Source organism: Leucopleurus acutus (assembly GCF_964270905.1).
Source record: "Leucopleurus acutus genome assembly, chromosome: 18".
Taxonomy (NCBI): Eukaryota; Metazoa; Chordata; class Mammalia; order Artiodactyla; family Delphinidae; genus Leucopleurus; species Leucopleurus acutus.
In genome coordinates, this window is record NC_139160.1 from 67,871,411 (window position 1) to 67,895,943 (window position 24,533).

General features: G+C 42.0%; 1 protein-coding gene across 2 annotated transcripts in view; it reads left to right on the plus strand.

Annotated features, from left to right (window-relative positions):
* Positions 1-3,107: 3,107 nt before the first annotated feature.
* The window catches only part of CLYBL (citramalyl-CoA lyase), a gene marked incomplete at its 5' end in the record, with an annotated part of 234,426 nt that continues 213,000 nt past the window's right edge, over positions 3,108-24,533 (plus strand). For both annotated transcript variants that reach the window (XM_082859229.1, XM_082859230.1), the window contains one exon: positions 3,108-3,169. In XM_082859229.1, the coding sequence (XP_082715355.1) occupies positions 3,108-3,169 (62 nt within the window). The remainder of the gene's footprint in view (positions 3,170-24,533) is intronic.

Here is a 24,533-nt window from a genome sequence, read left to right on the forward strand (position 1 = left end):
CGTGCAGGCTTTCTCTAGTTGTGGCGAGCAGGGGCTACTCTTCATTGCGCTGCGCAGGCTTCTCATTGTGGTGGCTTCTCTTGTTGTGGAGCACTGGCTCTAGGCACGCAGGCTTCATTAGTTGTGGCACACGGGCTCAGTAGTTGTGGCTCACAGGCTGTAGAGCACAGGCTCAGTAGTTGTGGTGCATGGGCTTAGTTGCTCCGTGGCATGTGGGATCTTCCTGGACCAGGGCTTGAACCTGTGTCCTCTGCATTGGCAGGCGGATTCTTTTTTTTTTTTTTTTAAACATCCTTATTGGAGTATAATTGCTTTACAATGGTGTGTTAGTTTCTGCTTTATAACAAAGTGAATCAGTTATACATATACATATATCCCCATATCTCTTCCCTCTTGCGTCTTCCTCCCTCCCACCCTCCCTTTCCCACCCCTCTAGGTGGTCACAAAGCACCGAGCTGATCTCCCTGTGCTATGCGGCTGCTTCTCACTAGCTGTTGGTTTTACATTTGGTAGTGTATATATGTCCATGCCACATTCTCACTTTGTCCCATCTTACCCTTCCCCCTCCCCATGTCTTCAAGTCCATTCTCTACGTCTGTGTCTTTATTCCTGTCCTGCCCCTAGGTTCTTCATGACCTTTTTTTCTTTTTTTTAGATTCCATATATATGTGTTAGCATATGGTATTTGTTTTTCTCTTTCTGACTTACTTCACTCTGTATGACAGACTCCAGGTCCATCCACCTCACTACAAATAACTCAACTTCATTTCTTTTTATGGCTGAGTAAAATTCCATTGTATATATGTGCCACATCTTTATCCATTCATCTGTCGATGGACACTTAGGTTGCTTCCATGTCCTGGAAGGCGGATTCTTAGCCACTGTGCCACTGCGGAAGCCCAAAAAATAAAAATAAATAAATAAAAGTAAACCTTTAAAAAAAAACCCACAAAACCACAGCAGTCCTGGTGAGAATGGGCACAGCTACAGTTTCTTCAAGCAGAATCTGAAAGATATTGGATCATTTAGCAAATAAGTCATTGGAGGTTGTATTTTACCTAAAAAGCCATAAGGACCAGGGCATTTTTAGTAAGGATAACAACTCATATGTCAGTTCTCAGAATTATAATGAGGCTAGAGGAACATTTTCATCTTATATTTATTAAGTACCTACAGGTTACAAGTCATTGAGCCAGGTGCTGTGGGCACACAGCAATGACAAGATATACCGGGTCCCTGCTCTCAAAGAGCTCACATTCTATTCCTGTAGATGGCGTTTCTAGACCAGAGCACTAGCAGCCCTTCTATGAGTGGGATTGCCCAAACGTCCCTAGCTCTGCACCCTAAATGACAATAATGCACTCTGAAAGCCACCTGATTATGGGCAGTAGTTCCTTCCCACCTTGAGAACCACCAGGGGAAAGGCAACAATAAGAAAGTAAATTCCCAAATTGATAAACGTTGTGATGAGGGCTGTGACGGAAATGATCAGGTTGCTGTGCCAGTGAAATAGACCAGGGGGATGCTCTAGTTTGGGTTGTCAGCTCAGGCTCTTTGAGCAGGTGGTAGATAGGGTAAATGTCCAGGAGGATGCGACAGTATAGCCATAAGCGTTCTGGGGATAGGAAACAGCATGTGCAAAGGCCCTGAAGTGGGAGGGGGCTTATCGCACTAAAAAGACAACAAAAACCAAAAAAACCCACAGAAAGAAGATGGGTAGGGCTGAGATAAGGTTGAAGGGACAGGCAGGGGCCAGATAGAGTAAGGACTTCAGGGTCATGGTGAAGAACTGGGGTTTTATTCTAAATGCTTCTGTCAAAAGTTCATAAATAACAGAAGTAAACCCAATGAATCCCCAAAGTAGTAATTGGTAAAAGTTTATTGTGCCCACATCAAAAAGACATTCTGCAAACTGGGAGCACTCAAACAAAAACGTGGAATGAGGCTCAGGGATATATTGTTATAAAGCAGCTTATTTAGTGAGAAAGTAGTGACTGTTTATTCTTCACAGTGATTGGTTACAATACTAGAGTTTTCTTCAATATAGGGAATTTGTCAGTGGTTACCTTGGGAAATAGTTCAAGTTTTTGCTTATGATTTCCAGAGGCATAAGCAAGAAATGACCTAGGTCAAGTTGTCTTGCAAAATAAGCTAAATTAGGCTTTGCTTGTAAGATGAAACAGATTTTGTCTGCTCAGGGAATTTTCAAGGTTGTTCTTCATTTGTTTTTCATTTTTTTGTTTGTTTTTGTTTTTCATTTTAACACTTCTCATTGGAAGTCACCAAAGATTTTTAAGAAAGGAATTGGTGTGATGATAATAATAATGAGAAGTAATTAACATTACTGAGCGTGTGTTCTGGGCCAGAAGAGGTTTTAAGCTCTCAGTATATTAACGCAACATATCCTTATAATAACCCTATGAGTACTATTTATATTCCCATCTTACAGGAGGAAACTTCAGCAGAGAGAGCTTAAGTCATTTGTCCAAAGTCACACAGCTGGTAAGCTGTTTTAATACCTTAGCATTCTCCTGACTGTGAAGCCCGAGTTTTGACAGACTGGCAGGAAGGAGTTGGAGTGAAGCGCTGTGTTCGCTGCCCCGTGTCTTCAACAAGCATTTCTCTGGCCCCAGAAAGCTGCCAGCAGCATCTATTCTGACCCTATTACAGTCATATATGTCCCATAATGGATTGACTGTTAACCGAGGCACGCACACGGTGAGACTCACAATCTTTGTTAGGTATAGTATTTAAACAAAAACAACAAAGAAATCCCTAGAAAATCTGGCCACGTCTGGCTGGGAAAATGCAAGGTCTCTCAAAACCTGCCCTAAAAACCCAGAAGCACGGGAAGGGTTGGATTCAGCCACCCCAAAATCCACCCATTCGGACTCTGCTTTGCCTCGCGTTACAGCCTGGAAGTTCTGACAGCCGGAGGGGGCAAGTGCGCGAGAGCAAGGGGGCGTGGCTTGCGGGGACGGGGCGGGGCGTGGAGACACGGGCTCTGGGCAGGACGTGCGCCGGACGCGGCGGCGTGGGGGCGTGGCGACAGGGGCGGGACGAAGCGGAGACGGACATGGCGGGGGCGGGGCCCGCGCGCAGACAAGATGGCGCTGCGTCTGCTGAGGAGGGCGGCGCGCGGAGCGGCGGCAGCGGCGCTGCCGAGGCTGTGAGTGCAGGTCCCCAGTCCCCCGCTACCCGGTCAGGCTCACCGTGGGTCGGTACCCGGCTCAGCGCCGCGCAGGCGCGGCCTCCTCGCCCACTGGCGGGAAGTCCCGCCAGCCGGGAGCATCGTTTGCCTCACGCGCGCGCGGGCTCGACCTCTGCGCAAGGTCGCCGACCCCCCGCTAGGGTCGCCCCACACTGTCAGTGCCTCCCTGTGGGAGGGCCCTTACTTGGGCCGGGAAAATGGTACAAGCGTTGGATCTCTGAGACCCAGAAAACAAAACTAGCGTCCCCACACGTGGAAACCGTGAACGTATGCGTGTTTTATAAAAGGGGGCCTGGAGTCAGCCTCTCAGAGGATGCTGAGAGGCGGCTCGCCTCCACTGTTGTTGGGCACAGCGGTTCCCAAACTGTCCGGTCTCAGGATCCCTTTACAGGCTGAGAAATTATTGAGGACCCCGAAGGGCTTTTGCTTGTATCTGTTGATTTTAACGGTATGAGGAATTAAAAATTTTAAATATTCATTTAAAAATAACAAATCCATTCAAATTTAACGCAAATTGCATCTTTAATGAAAATAACTATTAAAAAAAAGTGGCATGGTTTTATATGTTTGAAAATCTCTTCAGTTTAATTAAGGACCATTGGAGTCTCATATCAGCTGCCTTGGAGGAAGTTTACCAAGAAATTTCAGGCTCATGCACAGTCTATTTGGAAAAGGGAAGACCTGGCAGATCCTCTCAAAGGGTCTCAGGGCACCCCGCCCCCGCCTCCAGGTGTCCTCAGATCACACTTTGAGAACCGCTGGTTGAGACTTGCTTGTTTGCCAACTACATGCACATACGGTATCTCATTCTGTTCGCCGATCACCATGTGAAGAAGCTGGATGAGTCATTCATAAAGATGAGGAAACTGAGGCTCGGAGAGGCTATGTGACTCTCAAAGCAGAGAATGGCAGAGTTGGGTTCAGAAACCAAGTCAGTGGCTCCTGGTCTGGAACTTTTTTATATCTGCTTGCTCTGTGCTTCCTGACTCACCGGTGTCCCATACCAGGACCCACCTGGTTTTATGCATCCCACCTTCCCATTTCCTACATCTGGGCCTGGTAATGTCTCTGGACACCGGAGCTCACCCCTGGAGCCAGAGGAGCCCCTGAAGGGGTGTATCCAGACCCTTCCAGAAAGTCCTTTCCTGGCCTGTGAAGGGGCCAGCTTCTGTGGCCTGTTCAATGGGTCAAATGACCACACCCAGTCACCTACTTCTAAGGCTCTTGGGGCTCAGCTCGCAATGCTCATCATCTCCCTTAGCACATTGGCTCATTCTCAGCACACCTACACACCCCACCAAGGCCATGGCAGCAGGCTTTCATGCAGGGTCCTTCCCAGAGCCTACACCCCAAGTTAAATCCTTTGGGTCCTGGCACCTTCAGAACACATGGGGATGGGAAAAGTAAATGTGCCCAAGGTCAACTTAGAAAAGTTTGCCTAGACATGCCTTAATTTCTGTCCCAGTTGTGTTGCACTTCAGCTTCAGGCCAGTGGACTGGCTTCTGTTGGCTTTTTTCTTCTGTTTTTAGAGTATCAGCCACATTGCTTGTTAGGCAGGTGCTGAAACCTCTTCCCGACCCTCCAACATTTGCCTCTCTTGCTGTCCCTGATACTTCCCCGCCTATCCTGTCTCCAGCCTTGCAGCTCTCCATTGCCACTTCTCAGTTTATATAAATACCCTGTCCTCAAGTTGGGGGAACATAACTGCCTACAGGTAGGTGTGCTATTGCTAGGGATGTCTTTTAAATCCTCAAAGAAATATGTGTGAATAGTAACCCATGCATATATACACATCTAGAAATATTTCTGATGTAACCATCTGTATCTATATATATTAAGCTAAACATGAATTCATACTGTCTCCAATTCTAATCCATTATCACATGAATCGTTCTAGCCTCTTCACCTTGCTTGTTTGTAAATTTTCACTCCCCCAGTGAGAAACCTGGCTCCCACCATGCGCCATACAGTTACTCAGTTATTCAGTTTCAGCATACACATGTAGCAGTATCTGACTTGTTAGACCATACTCCATGGGAAAAAAGCTTTATCAACTAGAGTGCAGTGCTTAGTGTAGTTCCTTTCCCTTTAGTCTTGTAGGTCCCACTCATTTCCACAGTTACTTAGGTTAGCACCTTTTTCTTCCATCCGCCTCAGTGAAGTTGTTTCATATATTCATCATACAGTAAGATTCTCTTTTCCCTTTTCTTGTCTAGTTGCACTAGCTAGTGGTTTTAGTAGCATGTTAAATAGGAGTGATGAGAGGGGGCATTCTTGCCTTGTTCCCAATCTTAGGGAAAGCATCCAGTTTCCACTGTTAAGTCTGATGTTAGTTGTAGGTGTTTTGTAGAACATTTTTATTCCCTATTTACTGAGGTTTTTTGTTTGTTTGTTTGTTTTTAACATGAATCAGTGTTGAATTTTGTCAGGTTCTTTTTCTGTAATCAATTGATATGATCATATGATTTTTCTTCTTTAGCCTGTTGATGTGGCGGATACATTAATTGATTTGGACCAGCCTTGTATACCTGGCATAAATCCCACTTAGTCATGGCATATAATTCTTTTTATACATTGTTGGATTTGATTTGCAAATATTTTTTGAGGTTTTACATCTGTATTCATGAGCGACATTGGTCTGCACTTTTCCTTTCTTGTAATGTGTTTATTTGGTATTGGTTTCTATATGTCTCATGTCTTTTTTGTTCCTCTGTTCCTTTTCTACTGCTTTCTTTTGCATTAAGTGAATATTTTCTTATGTAATACTTTTGAGTTCTTTAATGATTTTTTCCACTATTTTTTTTAGTGGTTGCTCTAAGGCTTACCATATGCATCTTTTAAAAAAAATTGTGGTAAAATATGTATAACATAAACTTTGCCATCTTAACCATTTTGACTGTACAGTTTAGTGGCATTATCATATTCACTATCCCCCTGATTTTTTCGTCGCTCCAAACAGAAACTCTGTACCCATTAAGCAATAACTCCTCCTTCCTAGCACCTGGTATTCTCTACTCTACTTTTGGTGTCTCTGAATTTGCCTATTTTAGGTATTTCATAGAAGTGGAATCATGCAATGTTTGTCCTTTTGTTTCTGGCTTATTTCACTTAGCATAATGTTTTTAAGAGTTTTCCATGGTGTAGCATGTATTAGAACTCCATTCCTTCCTATGGCTGGGTGTTTCATTGTATGTATAACCTGTTACCATATACATCTTAACTTATCAGAATCTACTTTTGATATATACTAAATTCCAGAAGATGGAGAAATGTTATATCTATATAGTTCTATTCCCTTTTCTTCCTTTTTATATTATTGTTATACATATTATATTTATATATGTTACAAATCCAGTGATACTTTGTCGTAGTTATCATTTTTTTAACATTTTTATTGGAGTATAATTGCTTTACATTTTTGTGTTAGTTTCTGCTGTATAACAGAAACAGCTAAAGTGAATCAGCTACATGTATATATATATACCCATATCCCCTCTCTCTTGTGTCTCCCTCCCAGCCTCCCCCCACCCCTCTAGGTGGTCACAAAGCACCGAGCTGGTCTCCCTGTGCTATGTGGCTGCTTCCCACTAGCTGTCTGTTTTACATTTGGTAGTGTATATATGTCAGTGCTACTCTCTCACTTCAGAACCTTTTTTTTTTTTAGATTCCATATATGTATTAGCATCTGGTATTTGTTTTTCTCTTTCTGACTTACTTCACTCTGTATGACAGACTCTAGGTCCATCCCCCTCACTACAAGTAACTCAATTTCGTTCCTTTTTATGGCTGAGTAATATTCCGTTGTATATATGTGCCACATCTTCTTTATCCATTTATCTGTCGACAGACACTTAGGTTGCATCCATGTCCTGGCTACTGTAAATAGTGCTGCAATGAACATTGTGGTACATGACTCTTTTTTTTTTTACATCTTTATTGGAGTATAATTGCTTTACAGTGGTGTGTTAGTTTCTGCTTTATAGCAAAGTGAATCAGTTATACATATACGTATGTTCCCATATCTCTTGTGTCTCCCTCCCTCCCACCCTCCCTATCCCACCCCTCTAGGTAGTCGCAAAGCACCGAGTTGATCTCCCTGTGCTATGTGGCTGCTTCCCACTAGCTATCTGTTTTACATTTGGTAGTGTATATATGTCCATGACACTCTCTCACTTTGTCACATCTTACTCTTCCCCCTCCCCATATTCTCAAGTCCATTTTCTAGTAGGTCTGTGTCTTTATTCCTGTCGTACCCCTAGGTTCTTCATGACATTTTTTTCCCTTAGATTCCATATATATGTGTTAGCATACAGTATTTATCTTTCTCTTTCTGACTTACTTCACTCTGTATGACAGAATCTAGGTCCATCCACCTCACTACAAATAACTCAATTTTGTTTCTTTATATGGCTAAGTAATATTCCATTGTATATATGTGCCACATCTTCCTTTATCCATTCATCCGATGATGGACACTTAGGTTGTTTCCATCTCCTGGCTATTGTAAATAGAGCTGCAATGAACATTTTTGGTACACGACTCTTTTTGAATTATGGTTTTCTCAGGGTATATGCCCAGTAGTGGGATTGCTGGGTCATATGGTAGTTCTATTTTTAGTTTTTTAAGGAACCTCCATACTGTTCTCCGTAGTGGCTGTATCAGTTTACATTCCCACCAACAGTGCAAGAGGGTTCCCTTTTCTCTACACCCTCTCCGGCATTTATTGTCAGTAGATTTTTTGATGATGGCCATTCTGACTGGTGTGAGGTGATACCTCATTGTAGTTTTGATTTGCATTTCTCTAATGATTAGTGATGTTGAGCATTCTTTCATGGGTTTGTTGGCAATCTGTATATCTTTGGAGAAATGTCTATTTAGGTCTTCTGCCCATTTTTGGATTGGGTTGTTTGTTTTTTTGATATTAAGCTGCATGAGCTGCTTGTAAATTTTGGAGATTAATCCTTTGTCAGTTGCTTCATTTGCAAATATTTTCTCGCATTCTGAGGGTTGTCTTTTTGTCTTTTTTACGGTTTCCTTTGCTGTACAAAAGCTTTTAAGTTTCATTAGATCCCATTTGTTTATTTTTGTTTTTATTTCCCTTTCTCTAGGAGGGTGGGTCAAGAAGGATCTTGCTGTGATTTATGTCACAGAGTGTTCTGCCTATGTTTTCCTCTAAGAGTTTTATAGTGTCTTACATTTAGGTCTTTAATCCATTTTGAGTTTATTTTTGTGTATGGTGTTAGGGAGTGTTATAATTTCATTCTTTTACATGTAGCTGTCCAGTTTTCCCAGCACCACTTATTGAAGAGGCTTTTCTCCATTGTATACTCTTGCCTCCTTTATCAAAGATAGGTGACTGTATGTGCATGGGTTTATCTCTGGGCTTTCTGTACTGTTCCATTGATTTATATTTCTGTTTTTGTGCCAGTACCATACTGTCTTGATTACTGAAGCTTTGTAGTATAGCCTAAAGTCAGGGAGCCTGATTCCTCCAGCTCTGTTTTTCTTTCTCAAGATTGCTTTGGCTTGTAGTTATCACTTATATAATTTTATGTCTTTTAAAGAAACTAGGAGAAGGAGATGCAAATACACACACACACACACACAAACACACACTTACTTTATAGTATTTGTTATAGCAACCATCTTATTTACTGTTCCTGGTTCTTTTCAAATGTTCCTGTGGATTTGAGTTGCCATCTGGTGCCGTTTCTTTAACCCAGTACATCTTTGCTCCTACCCACCTCCTTTGTGCTGTTATTGGCAAATATATTACGTTTCTAAATGTTATAGGCCTAACAATACAATTATATAATTTTTTTATATAGTTGCTTTTAAAATTAGACAAGAGGAGAAAGGCACAGAAGTATGCATTTAAACAGTGTTTTATAATTACACAGTTACCTTTACCATTGCTCTTTGTGTATGTGTATGAATTTGAATTATTGTTTGGGATTAATTTCAGCCTGAAGAACTTCCATTAGTATTTCTTATAAGGTACATCTGCCATCAACTGCCCTACACATGTGCATAGACTTTTAGATTCCCAGGAATATGTTAGAGCTTTTCAAACTCTATGGCTATCTCATTCTCCAGCTTTTCTGTTTAAGCTTCTTTTTAGCCTGTTGTTTACTCCAACTGTTATCTACTATCTCAGGTAGCTGTGATGTTAAATAATTGCTTCTGCTGGTTTTTGAAAAATGACTTCGGGGAAAATGCTGTTACCACTGTTCAACTCTGAGTCAGGTCAGTGGGGTCTTCCAGGGAACCACCAGACAGGTCAAGTAGTGACAGTCTTCTGGGAGTGGAGCTTTGAAAGAGCTCCAGTCCTGCCCTGCCCCCTCCAGTGTCTGCCAGGCTGCTGGTTTTCACTGTAGTTTTAGCTGTTGGTATTCAAGGCTACCACCAAACTGGGGAAAGGGGTGTTGACCCAAAACAAATAGACTGCCAGATAGTTCTCTAGCAGAAATGGGTTTATTTGGGATCAGCAGAGAATTGCAATTCAGGGTCAGCAACCATGGCAATACATGTTCAACTTCCTGCATGACAAGGGAAGGAGAATGCTTTTATAGAGAAGGAAAGAAAGTTGGGAGGACCGTAGTAAGCAAAGAGTCCATGGCTTTTCATTTATTGAGTCCTTGGCAGGAAAGAAGAGCAGTCTTCTTCTTCCTCTTGGGCTCTGCAGTGGTGCCAGGTCATGAGAGTTCCCCCTTCTAGTTTCCCAACTCTATGTAATCAAGGTTTTTGTTTAATTAATTTTTCATATTTCCACCTTTTGATCAAGATTTTTCTCTGAAAGCATTGCTGATCAAGTCAGGTTTTCTCGTTTCAGCAGCTTTTTGTGCTGCAGTGTCTGGAAGGACCTTTCCTACGTATAGTGTTTCATGTTGTAGGGAAAGTGCACAGATTGGGAACCTATTAAGGTCACATTCCAGTAACAAGGAGGGGCCGGAGGGGGAACTCTCAGGCACTTTTTATCTGAAGTCTATGTGTTAACAAGGTCATAGACATTGGAGATCATCTAAAGTGTTACGTCATCAAAGGTTTGGCAACAAACTTTCAAAAGGCCTGGTACAGATTTCTTGGGAAAGCTGTCTGATCAGTTAGCATCTGCTTCAATTCTGGGAAATCTTTACTTTCAGGTCACCAGGTGACATTCGGTCCCAGTCAGAATTAGGTGCTTTCTTGAGGTGTGTCACATGAATACAGGAGTCTGTTTCTTGGGGTTTGGTGGCACAAGGGTTGGTTAACAGTATTTGATAGGGGTCTTTCCAGTGAGATTGAAGAGAGTTCTTCTGGAGGTGTCTTTTCCAATAGATGAAATTTCCAGGTTGCAATGTGTGATGCTTAAGGTCTTCATTTCCTGAGGGCACACTGTGAAAAGATTGCTCTACCAAAACATGGTTACTTTTTTTTTTTTTTTTTTGTGGTACGAGGGCCTCTCACTGCTGTGGCCTCTCCCGTTGCGGAGCACAGGCTCCAGACGCACAGCCTCAGGGGCCATGGCTCACGGGCCCAGCCGCTCCGTGACATGTGGGATCTTCCCGGACCGGGGCACGAACCCTTGTCCCCTGCATCGGCAGGCGGACTCTCAACCACTGCGCCACCAGGGAATCCCAAACATGGTTACTTTTAATAGCACCAATTAGCCTTTGCAGTATTGAATTGTCTCTCGTTTTACCAGTTGTGCGTCAAAAGAAGCAGGAGCCAAGTGTATTGGGCATCCTGTGACTATTTCAAAGGGTGAGAGTTTATGAGTTCCAAAAGGGATGGATCTGAGTTTTAGAAGGACCAATGGCAATGCTTTTGGCCAAAGTATTTGGAGGGTCTCTACAAATTTTGCCAATTGAGTCTTAATAATGCTGTTAGTCTGTTTAACTAAACTAGAGGATTGAGGGTCGCAAGTACAGTGAAAGTGTTATAAAACCAGACAAGCAGCACATACTTGTGTAAGTGCCTGGCCAGTAAAAATGGATTCCTTAATCACTATGAAGTTTGAGAGGAGTTCCCTGTCTGCAAGGGAAAGCTTCAGTCCAGTGTGTAAACATATAGGTCATGACTAAAACATAGGTCATGACATATTCCACTAGATGGAATAAATAGTATAAAATTCATTTGCCAGACTTCAGATGGTTCATTAAACAGCTTAAAACGTCTGGGAGCAATACTAACAGCGTCCCTGGATTGTACTTTGGACAATGGGACAAGTGAGGTAGGCACTTTTTGTGGCCTTCTTAATGTTTCCCCACCAATATTGATTCATGAAGGCTGTCGTTTTGTCAGTAGACCAATGGTTTAATGAATGTATGGTGGTGAAGAGTGGGAATTTTAGTGTCTCTGGTAGGACTGGGTTGTTGTTTGGTCCAAACCTGAGCTTTCTCTTTTTATCAAAACAACAATTATGGAATTTCCAATTTTGTTTTTCCTTTTCTGAGGCCAATTGTTGGGCTTCTCTAGCCAGTTTTTCTAAATTATCATCTGGTGAAATATCCCTTTGGATCATGACAGAAGTTTGGATGCTGGTGGTCCTTTTAAAGGCAGCATTCCTTGCAGAATTATCAGCAAAGTGATTTACCCTAGCTTCCAGAGAATCAAGCTTAGAATATCCCAGAACCTTAATAATAGCTAAAGCATGTGGTAAGAGTATTGTATTCAATAATTCTTGAACATAGGGGCCATTTAAATTTTTACTTCCAATGGAAATAAGCCACGTTGCTTCCACAACATTCCAAAATCACGAGTTATTCCAAAAAGCGTATCTACTATCAATTTAAATATTGGCAGTTTTATCCTTGGCTAAATCACAAGCACGTGTAAGAGAGTATAAGTCAGCCTGTTGGGCCAAAGTAGCCGTAAAGATGCTACCTCAACAACATCAAAAGGAGTAGTAATGGCATACCCAGCACAATATTTGCCATCATCACCTTTAAGAAAAAGAACCATCAGTGAACCATGAGAAGTCAGTGTTACCCAATGAAATTTCCTGTAGATCATTGCGAGGAGTCAGGAGGTGGTCCGTCAGAGTTAAGCAGGGGTGAGGAACTCTTTCCGTGGCGGAGGGGAGAAGAGTAGTTGAGTTAAGGTTATTACAGTGTAAAAGAGTTATGTGAGGGGCAGGTAATGAGAGGACTTCAGAGGAGGTGAGATGTCTGACTGAGAAATGTTGAGTATGGTGGGAATTCAGGAGAGCTTCTACTGCATGAGGTACAAAAATGGTTAAAGGGGATCCCATAACAATTTTCTTGGTGGTCTTAAGCAAGAGGGCAGTGGCTATAATGGCTCTAAGGCAAGGGGAGTATCCCTGTGCCACAGGGTCCAGTTGCTGGCTATTATACTTTGTGTCAATGGTGGTCCCCATGTTTCTGGGTGAGTGCACCAAGGGTGTTCCCTTCCTTTTCATATACAAACAAAGAAAAGGGGAATCTATAATGGATGTGCCCAAGGGCAGGTGGGTTCATCATACTCTCCTTTAAGGCCTTGAAGTCTGTGTCATTTAGTTCATCCCATAAAAATGGGTCAGGGTTGTTATTGTTTAGTAAAACATATAGAGGTTTGGCCGTAAGAGAGAAATTTGGAATCCCAATTTCGGCAGTAACTAACTAGCCTGAGAAACCCTCGCAGTTGGCACTTAGTTTTGGGTTTGGGGAAACTTAAGATACCATAAAGTCTATCTGGATCTAGGTTTAACCCTTGTTCTGATATCAGATGCTCTAAACATCGAAACTGGGTTTGGGCAAACTGCAGTTTGACAGTAGTCATCAAAGTGACCTACCAGGTGAATTAAATGACCCTTTGACATCTTTTATTTGTTCCATTTCTGACGGTACTAGAGCAGTTTCTGGAAACACTGATTGTTTGTCCCCATTGAATCAGCTACCACTTCCCTTATGGGCAAAATCTCCAACTGATGTTGGCAAAATTCACAGTGTACCTCCCATCAGAATTCAAATAGACCCCTCAAAATCTCTTCCAGAAAGGTTGGTTAGAGGTCCAGAGTTGCCTAAAGCACTTAAATTTTTAACAGTCTCTTTTTCAGTGTCTTAGCTTTTTACAATAACAGCAGAAAACAGGAGGGTTTTCATTTTCTCTGGGAGCCTTCATTTGCTAGAGCTGAAGATTAAGAATTTTGGTGGTCTTCCTTGGAGGTTACCCATCTAGAGTAGGAAAGATCTGTTTTGCCAGATTAACTAAGTCTGGAATGGACACAGTTTCCCATTCTAACCTGGTCTTTTTTACTTAAAGGGAAAGGTCCCAGTTCAGCCCATTAATAAACATGGAGTTAAAAGCTACCTGGGTGGAATCAACCTCTGAAGGAAGACCAGAATTTTCTTTAAAAACAATCTGAAGTTGATTTTAATAATCATGAACAGGTTCTCAGATTTTTGTGTGCAAGCCTGAATTTTGTTCCAATGAACAGGCTTTGGAAAAGCCCTAGGGATTGCTTGATGAAGTCATCTCGTGATTGCCTGAGCCTGATTGTATAAGAAGTTAGTGGGGCTGGTCTCCCAGTTTTAATTCTAGAGACCTTTCAGGACTTTTCCAGTTAGTGGTTTTCATCCAAAGCTGAGCCTGGCCTTTATCAACAAGCATATGAACCAGCCAATATAAGTGAGGAAAAAACAGGTTGATAAGTTTGAATGACTATATTAAATTCTTCAGCAAACCTGTGAGGCTCTTCGGTTACTTTAGGAGAATCTTTGACGATGGCTCGCAGTTCACCTTTAGCCCAGGGAGAATAAGAAATTAAGGATTTATTCTCTGGACCCTCAGAAGACTTAATTTTAAAAGGATAGGTTCTGACAAGTTCAGAGGAAAAGGGAGTAGGGAGAGTTTCAGAGAAAAGGGGAAGTTTGGCAAGAGAATTAGTATGGGAGGATTGAGGGTATAGAGGAGGCGTAGGTGGTGTAGAAGAGAAGGAGGAAGATGGCATCGGAGGTGGAGTCTGAGACAAAGAAGCCCAGGAAGAAGAGCCTGAGACTTCAGCAGCCATTTTATCTTTCTTTAATCCTTTGCCTCAATTAGTCTTAAAACCTTATTTTACAGAGAAGCAATTTTAGATTCCTGATATCATTGGAAAGCCTCAAAATACCAATCGAAATAAGCATTCCACTCAGTTCTGGAAAACTTTGAACTATTGTAGTCCAATTTGGTTTTAAGGAAATTAAGTTTGAAGATTTCAAAACTTCCTCATAATGGCTACTGATATTCTAAATTGCCTTTGATCAGGTTGGTAATGTTTTTTCCATAAATGTTTTTGCCTGGAGTTTTCATTGTGGAAAGAATTTTAAACTACAAATTCAATTTCTTTAATAGATAAAAGGCTACTCAGGTTATCTAATTCTTCTTGAGTGAGCATTGGTAGTTTGTGTCTTTCAAAGAGTTTGTCCAGGGCTTCCCTGGTGACGCAGTGGTTGAGAGTCCGCCTGCCGATGCAGGGAACATGGGTTCGTGCCCCGGTCCGTGAAGATCGCACATGCCGTGGAGCGGCTAGGCCTGTGAGCCATGGCTGCTGAGCCTGCACGTCCGGAGCCTGTGCTCGGCAACAGGAGAGGCCACAACAGTGAGAGGCCGGCGTACCGCAAAAAAACCCCAAAAAAACAAAAAAAGAGTTTGTCCATTTCATCTAAGTGGTCAAATTCATGGGCATAGAGTTGATTGTCCCTTATCCTTTTTCTTAGAGCTTTATAGAGGTATAATTTACACACCATAAAATTCATCCTTTGTGTTAATTAAATAATCATTAGTAAATTTGTAGAGTTGTGCAACCCATCACCACGATCCAGTTTTATATCACCCCCAAATTTCTGCCATCCCCCAAATTCTCTCGAGCCCATTTGCAATTAACCCTCACTCCTACCTCCTGCCCTATCATCCTTTTAATGTTCATATTGTCAGTAGTGACTTGCTCTCTTTCCTTGGTATTTGTAATTCTTTTGTCTCTCCTTTTTACTTGGTCAGTCTGGCTAGAGTTTTATCAGTTTATTGATCTTCTTGAACTATCTTTTGGCTTTATAGATTTTTCCTATTTTTTCTGTTTTCTATTTCATTGATTTCTGTTCTTATCTTTATTATTTCCTATCTTCAACTTACTTTGGGTTTAATCTGACCTTTTAATGCCATCCAAATGGAGGATGGAAATGGGAGAAGAAGGGTGCAGAGGGGAGAAATTGTAGGGCAGAGAAGAATGAAAGCAGTGAGAGAGAAAGGGAAGAAATCTTTATAGAAAGAATGCTAAAGAGGAGTCAGGGGTTAAAAAGAACTGAGAAATTTTAGAATGATCATTTTGAAAAGAACTCAGAATAAGAATATGTGTACTTTGTCACTTGAATTGGTATTAAAAGGTCAGTGTGAAGTGTTAGGTATTTTAAAATGTTTGTTGACATCTTTAGAAATAGACTTGAGTTGCGCAAATGCATGGTGAGAAGCTAAATGGGATGCTGTAAACAAAAATGATGTTTTTGGTTATGAGGCAGAAAGTAACTTTAAGTAGTCTGGGGAGGTAGGGGGACCAACTGTCTCAACTTGCCCAGGACTGTCCTGGTTTTAGCACTGAAGGTCCCACATTCCTGGAAGCCCCTCTGTTCCAGGCAAGCCAGGATGGTTGTTTGCCCTAGAGATAGAGAAATGAAGGGCTGAAGAATGGAGTAAAGATGATCTAAGATGGTAGACCAGAAATTCAGGAATTGGAGCTAGAGCCTTCTAGAATGGCTTCCTAAAAGAATGGGATGGGAGAGAGTATTCAGAATGCTTTCACGGAGAAAGAAAGGCCTCTGCTAGGAGCAGGGCTGAAGAGAAGAGAAAGACAGAGGAGACTCTGAGGAAATAGGAAATACCATAAAGCGGTATAGACCAGGAGTAGCCTGGAGGCAGGGGACATGCCTGTGGGCTGGACGGAGGAGTTGGTGGGAAATGAGGTAAAACTAGAGCTAAAACTAGTGGGCAGTAGCCAAGCTGGTGAGCAAGAACTATAAGTGGTAGCTAGGCCTGAACTGGAAGATGCAAATGCATGTGGGTGGTGCCTCCTGGAGGAGATGTAGCTGTGGGGAAATTCGCAGCAAGGGGCTGTGTGCCAGCAAGGCTGTGCCAAGCCTGTGGAACAGCATAAGGTTCGCTTGTGGATCCATACCAGCTGTGGAGGGCTTCTACTCCCATTGTGCCATTGCTCTGTTAGAGAGTTTCGCTATGCACTAGAACCATCTGTGTGGTCACAGGCTGGGAGGAAGGACATTGGGTAGCCCCAGGGAGAGACCGAGGGTGGGGAGGAAAGGCTGGGACCCAAAGATGAACTGAAAAACCTTTACCTCCTGCTCCCCGGGGCCCATGGATCCAGAAGGGAGTTGAGGACAGTTTCATCACATGTGCTTTTCTCTGTTCTACTCTGAATGACTGTAGCCACCGAAGTCTCTGTCCTCTCAGGGAACTCTCCTGAGTGCCCCTGCTCTGCAGAATGTTTGAGTGGCATAAGCACTTCATTCTTCTAGAAATACTCAATAGTGGTGCGTTGAGGATGGAGTATTCTCTGAAATTACATTTGAGGTTAAAAGGTGACACATATGCTTGGTTGTAGTTAAGGCTGGTGGAGGACATCATATGTGGTCAATGAGGTAGCATCCAGAGTGGCTGACACCACTCAGCATTGGCACTTCCCTGAAGTGGTTATTTTCTCCAGTGATGGCTTTGCAACAGCCAAGTTTTGATTGATGTAATTTCTGAAAACAGCCTTTGGTCACAGTTTTCTTAACTAAATGTTACAGTGGCCGCTCTGTAGGAGCTGCCATTTTATGCATGACTCCCTGTGGGGAAGTCTGCAGGTGCATGTGGCTAAGATTTTAGGAAGACAGGGAGAAGAAAGCTGGGCTCCTTGGGGAGTGGTTATTGGTGGGTTTGATGAATATTCGTAAGATTGGAAGAGTTGTTAATTGTAAAAAACAATATGCTTTCTTGCCTCTGAGTGCAACTGGGTTGTGTTCTGTTGTTACATGTTTCTTATTTATTCCCCTATGCATTGCTCATGATCTTGACAGGTTAAGTTTAGAACTTTATTAATCAATAAAGAAAATTTCAAGGAAATAGTATTTGTGTTTTCCTATAGGTCACTTGGGTATGAATTTAAAGCAATTATAATTCATAAAGGTTTAATTTATTTCATGTTGTTACTTGAATATACTTTTCAGTTAAATAACTCATTTGAATGATGTAGACAATCAGTGGGCCCCAGAATTGAGATTCCTTCCTTCCTTCTTCTTTCCTTCCTTCCTTCTTCTTTCCTTCCTTCCTTCTTTCCCTCCTTTGTCTCATTTTCTCCTTCCTTCCTCCCTCCCTTCCTTCCTTTTCCAACTATAAGCCAGACCTAAGATGGCTTTTTATTTAGTTGCTTTGATTTTATGTTTTGGTTAAATTTTAGGATGTTAACCTAATCTCTGAGCATTGATGTTCTGATGTTCACTATTGTTCCTCAGCTATCACATATATATTTGTTTGTATATAACCACAGTTGTTTATTGGGTTTATTTCCAAGTTATTTTTTTTTTCCCTTGGGAAATGCAGAGATAACTGTCCCTGTATCCAGATCTCTGTGGCTACCCTTACTTAAGTCCTTGGAGGTAATTTTCTGTATGTGAACTTGCTGGGTCAAAGAGTACGGACATTTTAAGCCTTTTGATACTTGTTGTCAAATTGCCCTCCAGAAATGGTGATAGATACCTGGATGGCAGTATACCTTTTAGAGGCTTACTTACCTATTTTCCTTGGCATCGGCAGGCCCATGCACAGTAAAATAAGCACAGACTGTCTTATCTTGCTGGTCACACAGCTGGCGGTGCCAGGCCTAGAAAGAACCCCATCTCCTGGCTGTCAGCCACTAGCAGCTTTTCACTCTGTGGCCTCAGCTGTCATACGGACCCAGCCTACAGGTGTTTTCTGTAAACAGCCATGTAATTTTATTTCTATAAGTTCTCTTCAAAACTATGCCACATGTAATATCTTCCTCCTAGGCTTTGAGATTGACAAAAGTGCCTGATCATAATAAAGGAATCAAAGCCAATTTCCATGAGAAAGTAAGGATTCCATTTTAATAGTATGCTTGGTGTGGGCAAGTCTGTCTGAACTGTTTCCTCATGCTGTATTCTTTCTTTTTTTCAATATTTATTTATTTGGTTGCGTGGGGTCTTAGTTGTGGCAGATGGGCTCCTTATTTGTGGTTCTCGGGCTTCTTAATTGTGGCATGTGAACTCTTAGTTGTGGCGTACATGTGGGATCTAGTTCCCTGACCAGGGATCAAACCTAGGCCCCTTGCATTGGGAGCGTGGAGTCTTATCCACTGCGCCACCAGGGAAGTCCCCCATGCTGTATTCTGACTGAGAAGGCAGAGTGACCAAAGTGCTATGTAAGTATTTGCAGGACACTTTTCAAATAGTAATACTCAGAACCCCAGAATACTGAAAAAATTTAAAGACAGCACTTTGTACTTTATTGTCCTCCTTGCCACCCCCAGTAAAATTAGGGTTACAATTTAGTGGTAGACTGTGTTTGCCTTTGAGCTGTAAGTTCTACACTGCTAAAAAATTGTATATTGGGACTTCCCTGATGGTGCATGGTTAAGAATCTGCCTGGCAATGCAGGGGACAGAGATTCAAGCCCTGGTCTGGGAAGATCCCACATGCCGCGGAGCACCTAAGCCCATGTGCCACAACTACTGAAGCCCGCGCACCTAGAGCCCATGCTCCGCAGCAAGAGAAGCCACCGCAGTGAGAAGCCTGTGCACTGCAACGAAGAGTATCCCCCGCTCGACGCAACTAGAGAAAGCCTGCGCACAGCAACCAAGACCCAACACAGCCAAAGATAAATGAATAAAATAAATAAATTTTTTTAATTGTATATTTAAAAAATATGAACCTTTTTAAAATTTATATGGTCATTTAAAAACATCGTTGCATGCATATGTATACGTTGTACCACTTTACAAGTAGTGTAGGCTTATTTTAAAGCACTTACACTTGACTTGTCTTCTTACTTAATCTCACAGTATTCTTTGTGAGAAGGATGCTATACCCACTTTACTTTTTGGCTAAATACCAAGATTTAGCGGGGGGAAAGGAATCCGTGCCACATTAAAAGGATCATACACCATGATCAAGTGGGGTTTATCCCAAGAACGCAAGGATTCTTCAATATACGCAAACCAATGTGATACACCATATTAACAAATTGAAGGAGAAAAACCATATGATCATCTCAATATATGCAGAAAAAGATTTCAGCAAAATTCAACACCCATTTATTATAAAAACCATACAGAAAGTAGGCATAGAGGGAACTTACCTCAACATAATAAAGGCCATATATGACAAACCCACAGCCAACATCATTCTCAATGGTGCAAAACTGGAACCATTTCCACTAAGATCAGGAACAAGACAAGGTTGCCCACTCTCACCACTGTTATTCAACATAGTTTTGGAAGTTTTAGCCACAGCAGTCAGAGAAGAAAAAGACATAAAAGGAATCCAAATTGGAAAAGAAGTAAAGCTGTCACTGTTTGCAGATGACATGATACTCTACATAGAGAATCCTAAAGATGCCACCAGAAAACTACTAGAGCTAATCAATGAATTTGGTAAAGTAGCAGGATACAGAATTAATGCACAGAAATCTCTTGCATTCCTATACACTAATGATGAAAAATCTGAAAGAGAAATTAAGGAAACACTCCCATTTACCATTGCAACAAAAAGAATAAAATACCTAGGAATAAACCTACCTAGGGAGACAAAAGATCTGTATGCAGAAAACTATAAGACACTAATGAAAGAAATTAAAGATGATACAAAGAGATGGAGAGATATACCATGTTCTTGGACTGGAAGAATCAACATTGTGAAAATGACTATACTACCCAAAGCAATCTACAGATTCAGTGCAATCCCTATCAAACTACCAATGGCATTTTTCACAGAACTAGAACAAAAAATTTCACAATTTGTATGGAAACACAAAAGACCCCAAATAGCCAAAGCAATCTTGAGAAAGAAAAACCGAGTTGGAGGAATCAGGCTTCCAGACTTCAGACTATACTAACAAAGCTACAGTCATCAAGACAGTATGGTACTGGCACAAAAACAGAAATATAGATCAATGGAACAGGATATAAAGCCCAGAGATAAACCCACGCACATATGGTCACCTTATTTTTGATAAAGGAGGCAAGAATATACAATGGAGAAAAGACAGCCTTTTCAATAAGTGGTGCTGGGAAAACTGTACAGCTACATGTAAAAGAATGAAATTAGAACACTCCCTAACACCATACACAAAAATAAACTCAAAATGGATTAAAGACCTAAATGTAAGACACTGTAAAACTCTTAGAGGAGGGACATCCCTGGTGGCACAGTGGTTAAGAATCCGCCTGCCAATGCAGGGGATGTGGGTTCGAGCCCTGGTCCGGGAAGATCCCACATGCCACGGAGCAGCTAAGCCCGTGCGCCACAACTGCTGAGCCTATGCTCTAGAGCCCATGAGCCACAACTACTGAGCCCGTGTGCCACAACTACTGAAGCCTGTGTGCCTGGAGCCCATGCTCCGCAACAAGCGAAGCCACCGCAGTGAGAAGCCTGCTCACCACAACGAAGAGTAGCCCCCGCTCGCCGCAACTAGAGGAAGCCCATGTGCAGCAAAAAAGACCCAACACAGCCAAATAAATAAATAAATAAAATTTTAAAAAACACCCTTAGAGGAAAACATAGGCAGAACACTCTGTGACACATCACAGCAGATCCTTTGTGACCCACCTCCTAGAGAAATGTAAATAAAAACAAAAATAAACAAATGGGACCTAATGAAACTTAAAATCTTTTCCACAGCAAAGGAAACCATAAACAAGACCAAAAGACAACCCTCAGAATGCGAGAAAATATTTGCAAATGAAGCAGCTGACAAAGGATTAATCTCCAAAATTTACAAGCAGCTCATGCAGCTCAATATCAAAAAAACAAACAACCCAATCCAAAAATGGGCAGAAGACCTAAATGGACATTTCTCCAAAGAAGATATACAGATTGCCAACAAACCCATGAAAGAATGCTCAACATCACTAACCATTAGAGAAATGCAAATCAAAACTACAATGAGGTATCACCTCACACCAGTCAGAACAGCCATCATCAAAAAAGTCTACTGACAGTAAATGCCAGAGAGGGTGTGGAGAAAGGGCAACCCTCTTGCACTGTTGGTGGGAATGTAAACTGATACAGCCACTACGGAGAACAGTATGGAGGTTCCTTAAAAAACTAAAAATAGAACTACCATATGACCCAGCAATCCCACTACTGGGCATATACCCTGAGAAAACCATAATTCAAAAAGAGTCATGTACCACAGTGTTCATTGCAGCACTATTTACAGTAGCCAGGACATGGAAGCTACCTAAGTGTCCATCAACAGATGAATGGATAAAGAAGATGTGGCACATATATACAATGGAATATTACTTAGCCATAAAAAGAACCTAAATTGAGAGGCTTCCCTGGTGGCGCAGTGGTTGAGAGTCCGCCTGCTGATGCAGAGGACGCGGGTTCGTGCCCCGGTCCGGGAAGATCCCACATGCCGCGGAGCGGCTGGGCCCGTGAGCCATGGCTGCTGAGCCTGCGCTTCCGGAGCCTGTGCTCCGCAACGGGAGAGGCCCGCGTACCACAAAAAAAAAAAAAAGAAAAAAGAAACGAAATTGAGTTATTTGTAGCGAGGTGGTTGGACCTAGAGTCTGTCATACAGAGGGAAGTAAGTCAGAAAGCGAAAAACAAATACCATATTCTAACACATATATATGGAATCTAAAAAAAAAAAAGTGGTTCTGAAGAACCTAGGGGCAGGACAGGAATAAAGACACAGACGTAGAGAATGGACTTGAGGACATGAGGAGGGGGAAGGGTAAGCTGGGATGAAGTGATAGGGTGGCATGGACATATATACACTACCAAATGTAAAATAGATAGCTAATGGGAAGCAGCCGCATAGCACAGGGAGATCAGCTCGGTGCTTTGTGACCACCCAGAGGGGTGGGATAAGGAAGGTGGAAGGGAGACGCAAGAGGGAGGGATTATGGGGATATATGTATACATATAGCTGATTCACTTTGTTATAAAGCAGAAACTAACACACCACTGTAAAGCAGTAATACTCCAATAAAGATGTTTAAAAAAAAAAAAAAAATCCGTGCCAGATACTGTTTTCATACAGAAACACTGGAGGGCGCTCTAGCAATGGAAGATGTAAATTATCTCCTTAGAGGCATGCATCTTAGTAAAAGGAGAATTGGTTTTCCTGTTTGTTTTAACACAAATGAAAGACAGTTAGATGTGAGGGCATATTTCTATACTGACCTATAAATGTTCGCTTGGACAGTTTATGAGACATTTAAGAAGTAGCTCTGTGCTCTGGGCCTCATTATTACCCTTCCCTCCTCTAGCCCTTTCCAGGTATACTGGCCTCGTACTCACTGTTGTGTTCTCAGCCTGCAGCACTCTGTCCCTTTACGTCTGTGCTCAAATGTCACCCATCGGAGAGGTCTTTCCTGACCACCCTGTACAACAAAGCACACACACCCTTAACACACTACCCTCGCTCCACCTCACTTTGCCTAATGTTTTTTTCCATTGCACTCATTTCCACCTGCCGTATTGTATGTTTATCTATTTATTGGTTGTCTGCACCCCATCCCCAGCCCCCATATTCATGAGAACACAGACTTGGTTTCTTTATCCCATTTCTGTATACCTTGGCCATGAAGCAGTGCCTGGCAAGCAATTAGTGTCCAATATAGATTTGCTGAATGAAAGATACTGTATCTGGAGATTAGTGCCTTTTTTATTATCATAAAGTATACATAAATTTACCATTTTAACCACTTTTAAGTATACAGTTCAGTGGCATTAAGTACATTTACCTTGTTTTACAACTGTCACCACCATCCATCTCCAGAACCTTTTCCTCATCCCAGACTGAAACCCTGTACCCATTACACAGTAATTCCCCATTCCCCTACCTCCAGTCCCCAGTAACCACTATTCTCCTTTCTGTCTTTATGAATGGCTATTCTGTATTTTCATAGAAGTGGAATCAGGCAATATTTGTCTTTTGTCTGGCTTATTTCACTTAGCATAATGTCCTCAAGTTTCACCCATATTGTAGGAAATCAGAATTTCCTTCCTTTTTTAAGGCTGGATAATATTATATGTGTATACCACATTTTGTTTACTCATCAATCAGTGGATCTTCGGGTTGTTGCCACCCTTTGGCTATTGTAGTGCATGCTTTATATAGAGCACAGAAACATGATGTTAAGGTTTTGAGTCTAAGGTAGATTTCTTTGAAACAATGATAACATCTTTAAATTATACTAGTGAGTCACAGTTCACCCTTGGGTGATTTCTGCCTTCATGAAATACTTTTAGTTCAGATTAAAGTAGAAACTTATTCAAGCTCCTAAAAATCAGAGTTGGTTTAATGTCCCTTATTGGTGCTATTCAGGTTTTATTCTACAAATGTCAAAAAAGAAAAAACAGTTCCCAAGATCAAATTACTAACTCTCTTCTCTGAGCAGGAAGATCCTGGATAGATACTCTGGGGTTCCAGTCCAGTGATGACGCTGCAGTTAGCCCTTGACCTTGTTCAAGGCCCTTGTCTAAACTGAGCCTTTTTCTCACAATTAAAACAAGGAGGGTGGACTAGATGCCTCCTGCCCACTGACATTCCATAATCTAGGAAGGAATTATTGACCTAAAGCAAGAGGACTTTGGAGAATTCAGAAATATAAAATATATGGCTTTTTGAGCTTTGGGTTATTTTGGTCCATTTCAGCTCAATTTGACTTCAGAGATTGAAGATAATAAAAGCTTTGCTTCCCCCAAATTTATGGACACAGCCTGCATCCAATTGATTTATACTCCTCCCTACTGCCATCTAGGGAGGTTTTTGTTCATGTGGTATTCATCCTCATCCTTTAGATCCTCAGGTCAGGAAGTGTCTTCACCGTTTCTCTCTCTGTCTCTGCAGTAGGGACCTCTGCCAGGTGCTCTGTTCAGGCCCTCAGTCAAGTGGCTGCTGACTGCTGCAGTACAGAGGGGCTGTGATTCTGGAGTAATTGGGGTATAGTGGGAATACAGAACCTAGAAGAACTCAGGAGTAAGAAGAGGTGCATGTCCTAAGTTAGTGTTATCTGCAAGAATGACTCGTAAAAGTAGAGGCGTGATTTTTGCTTGTATGCTATCCGCTTCCAGTTTCCTCCTGCCCTCCTGGAACCCTCAGGCTGCCCCACAAACGCCCCAG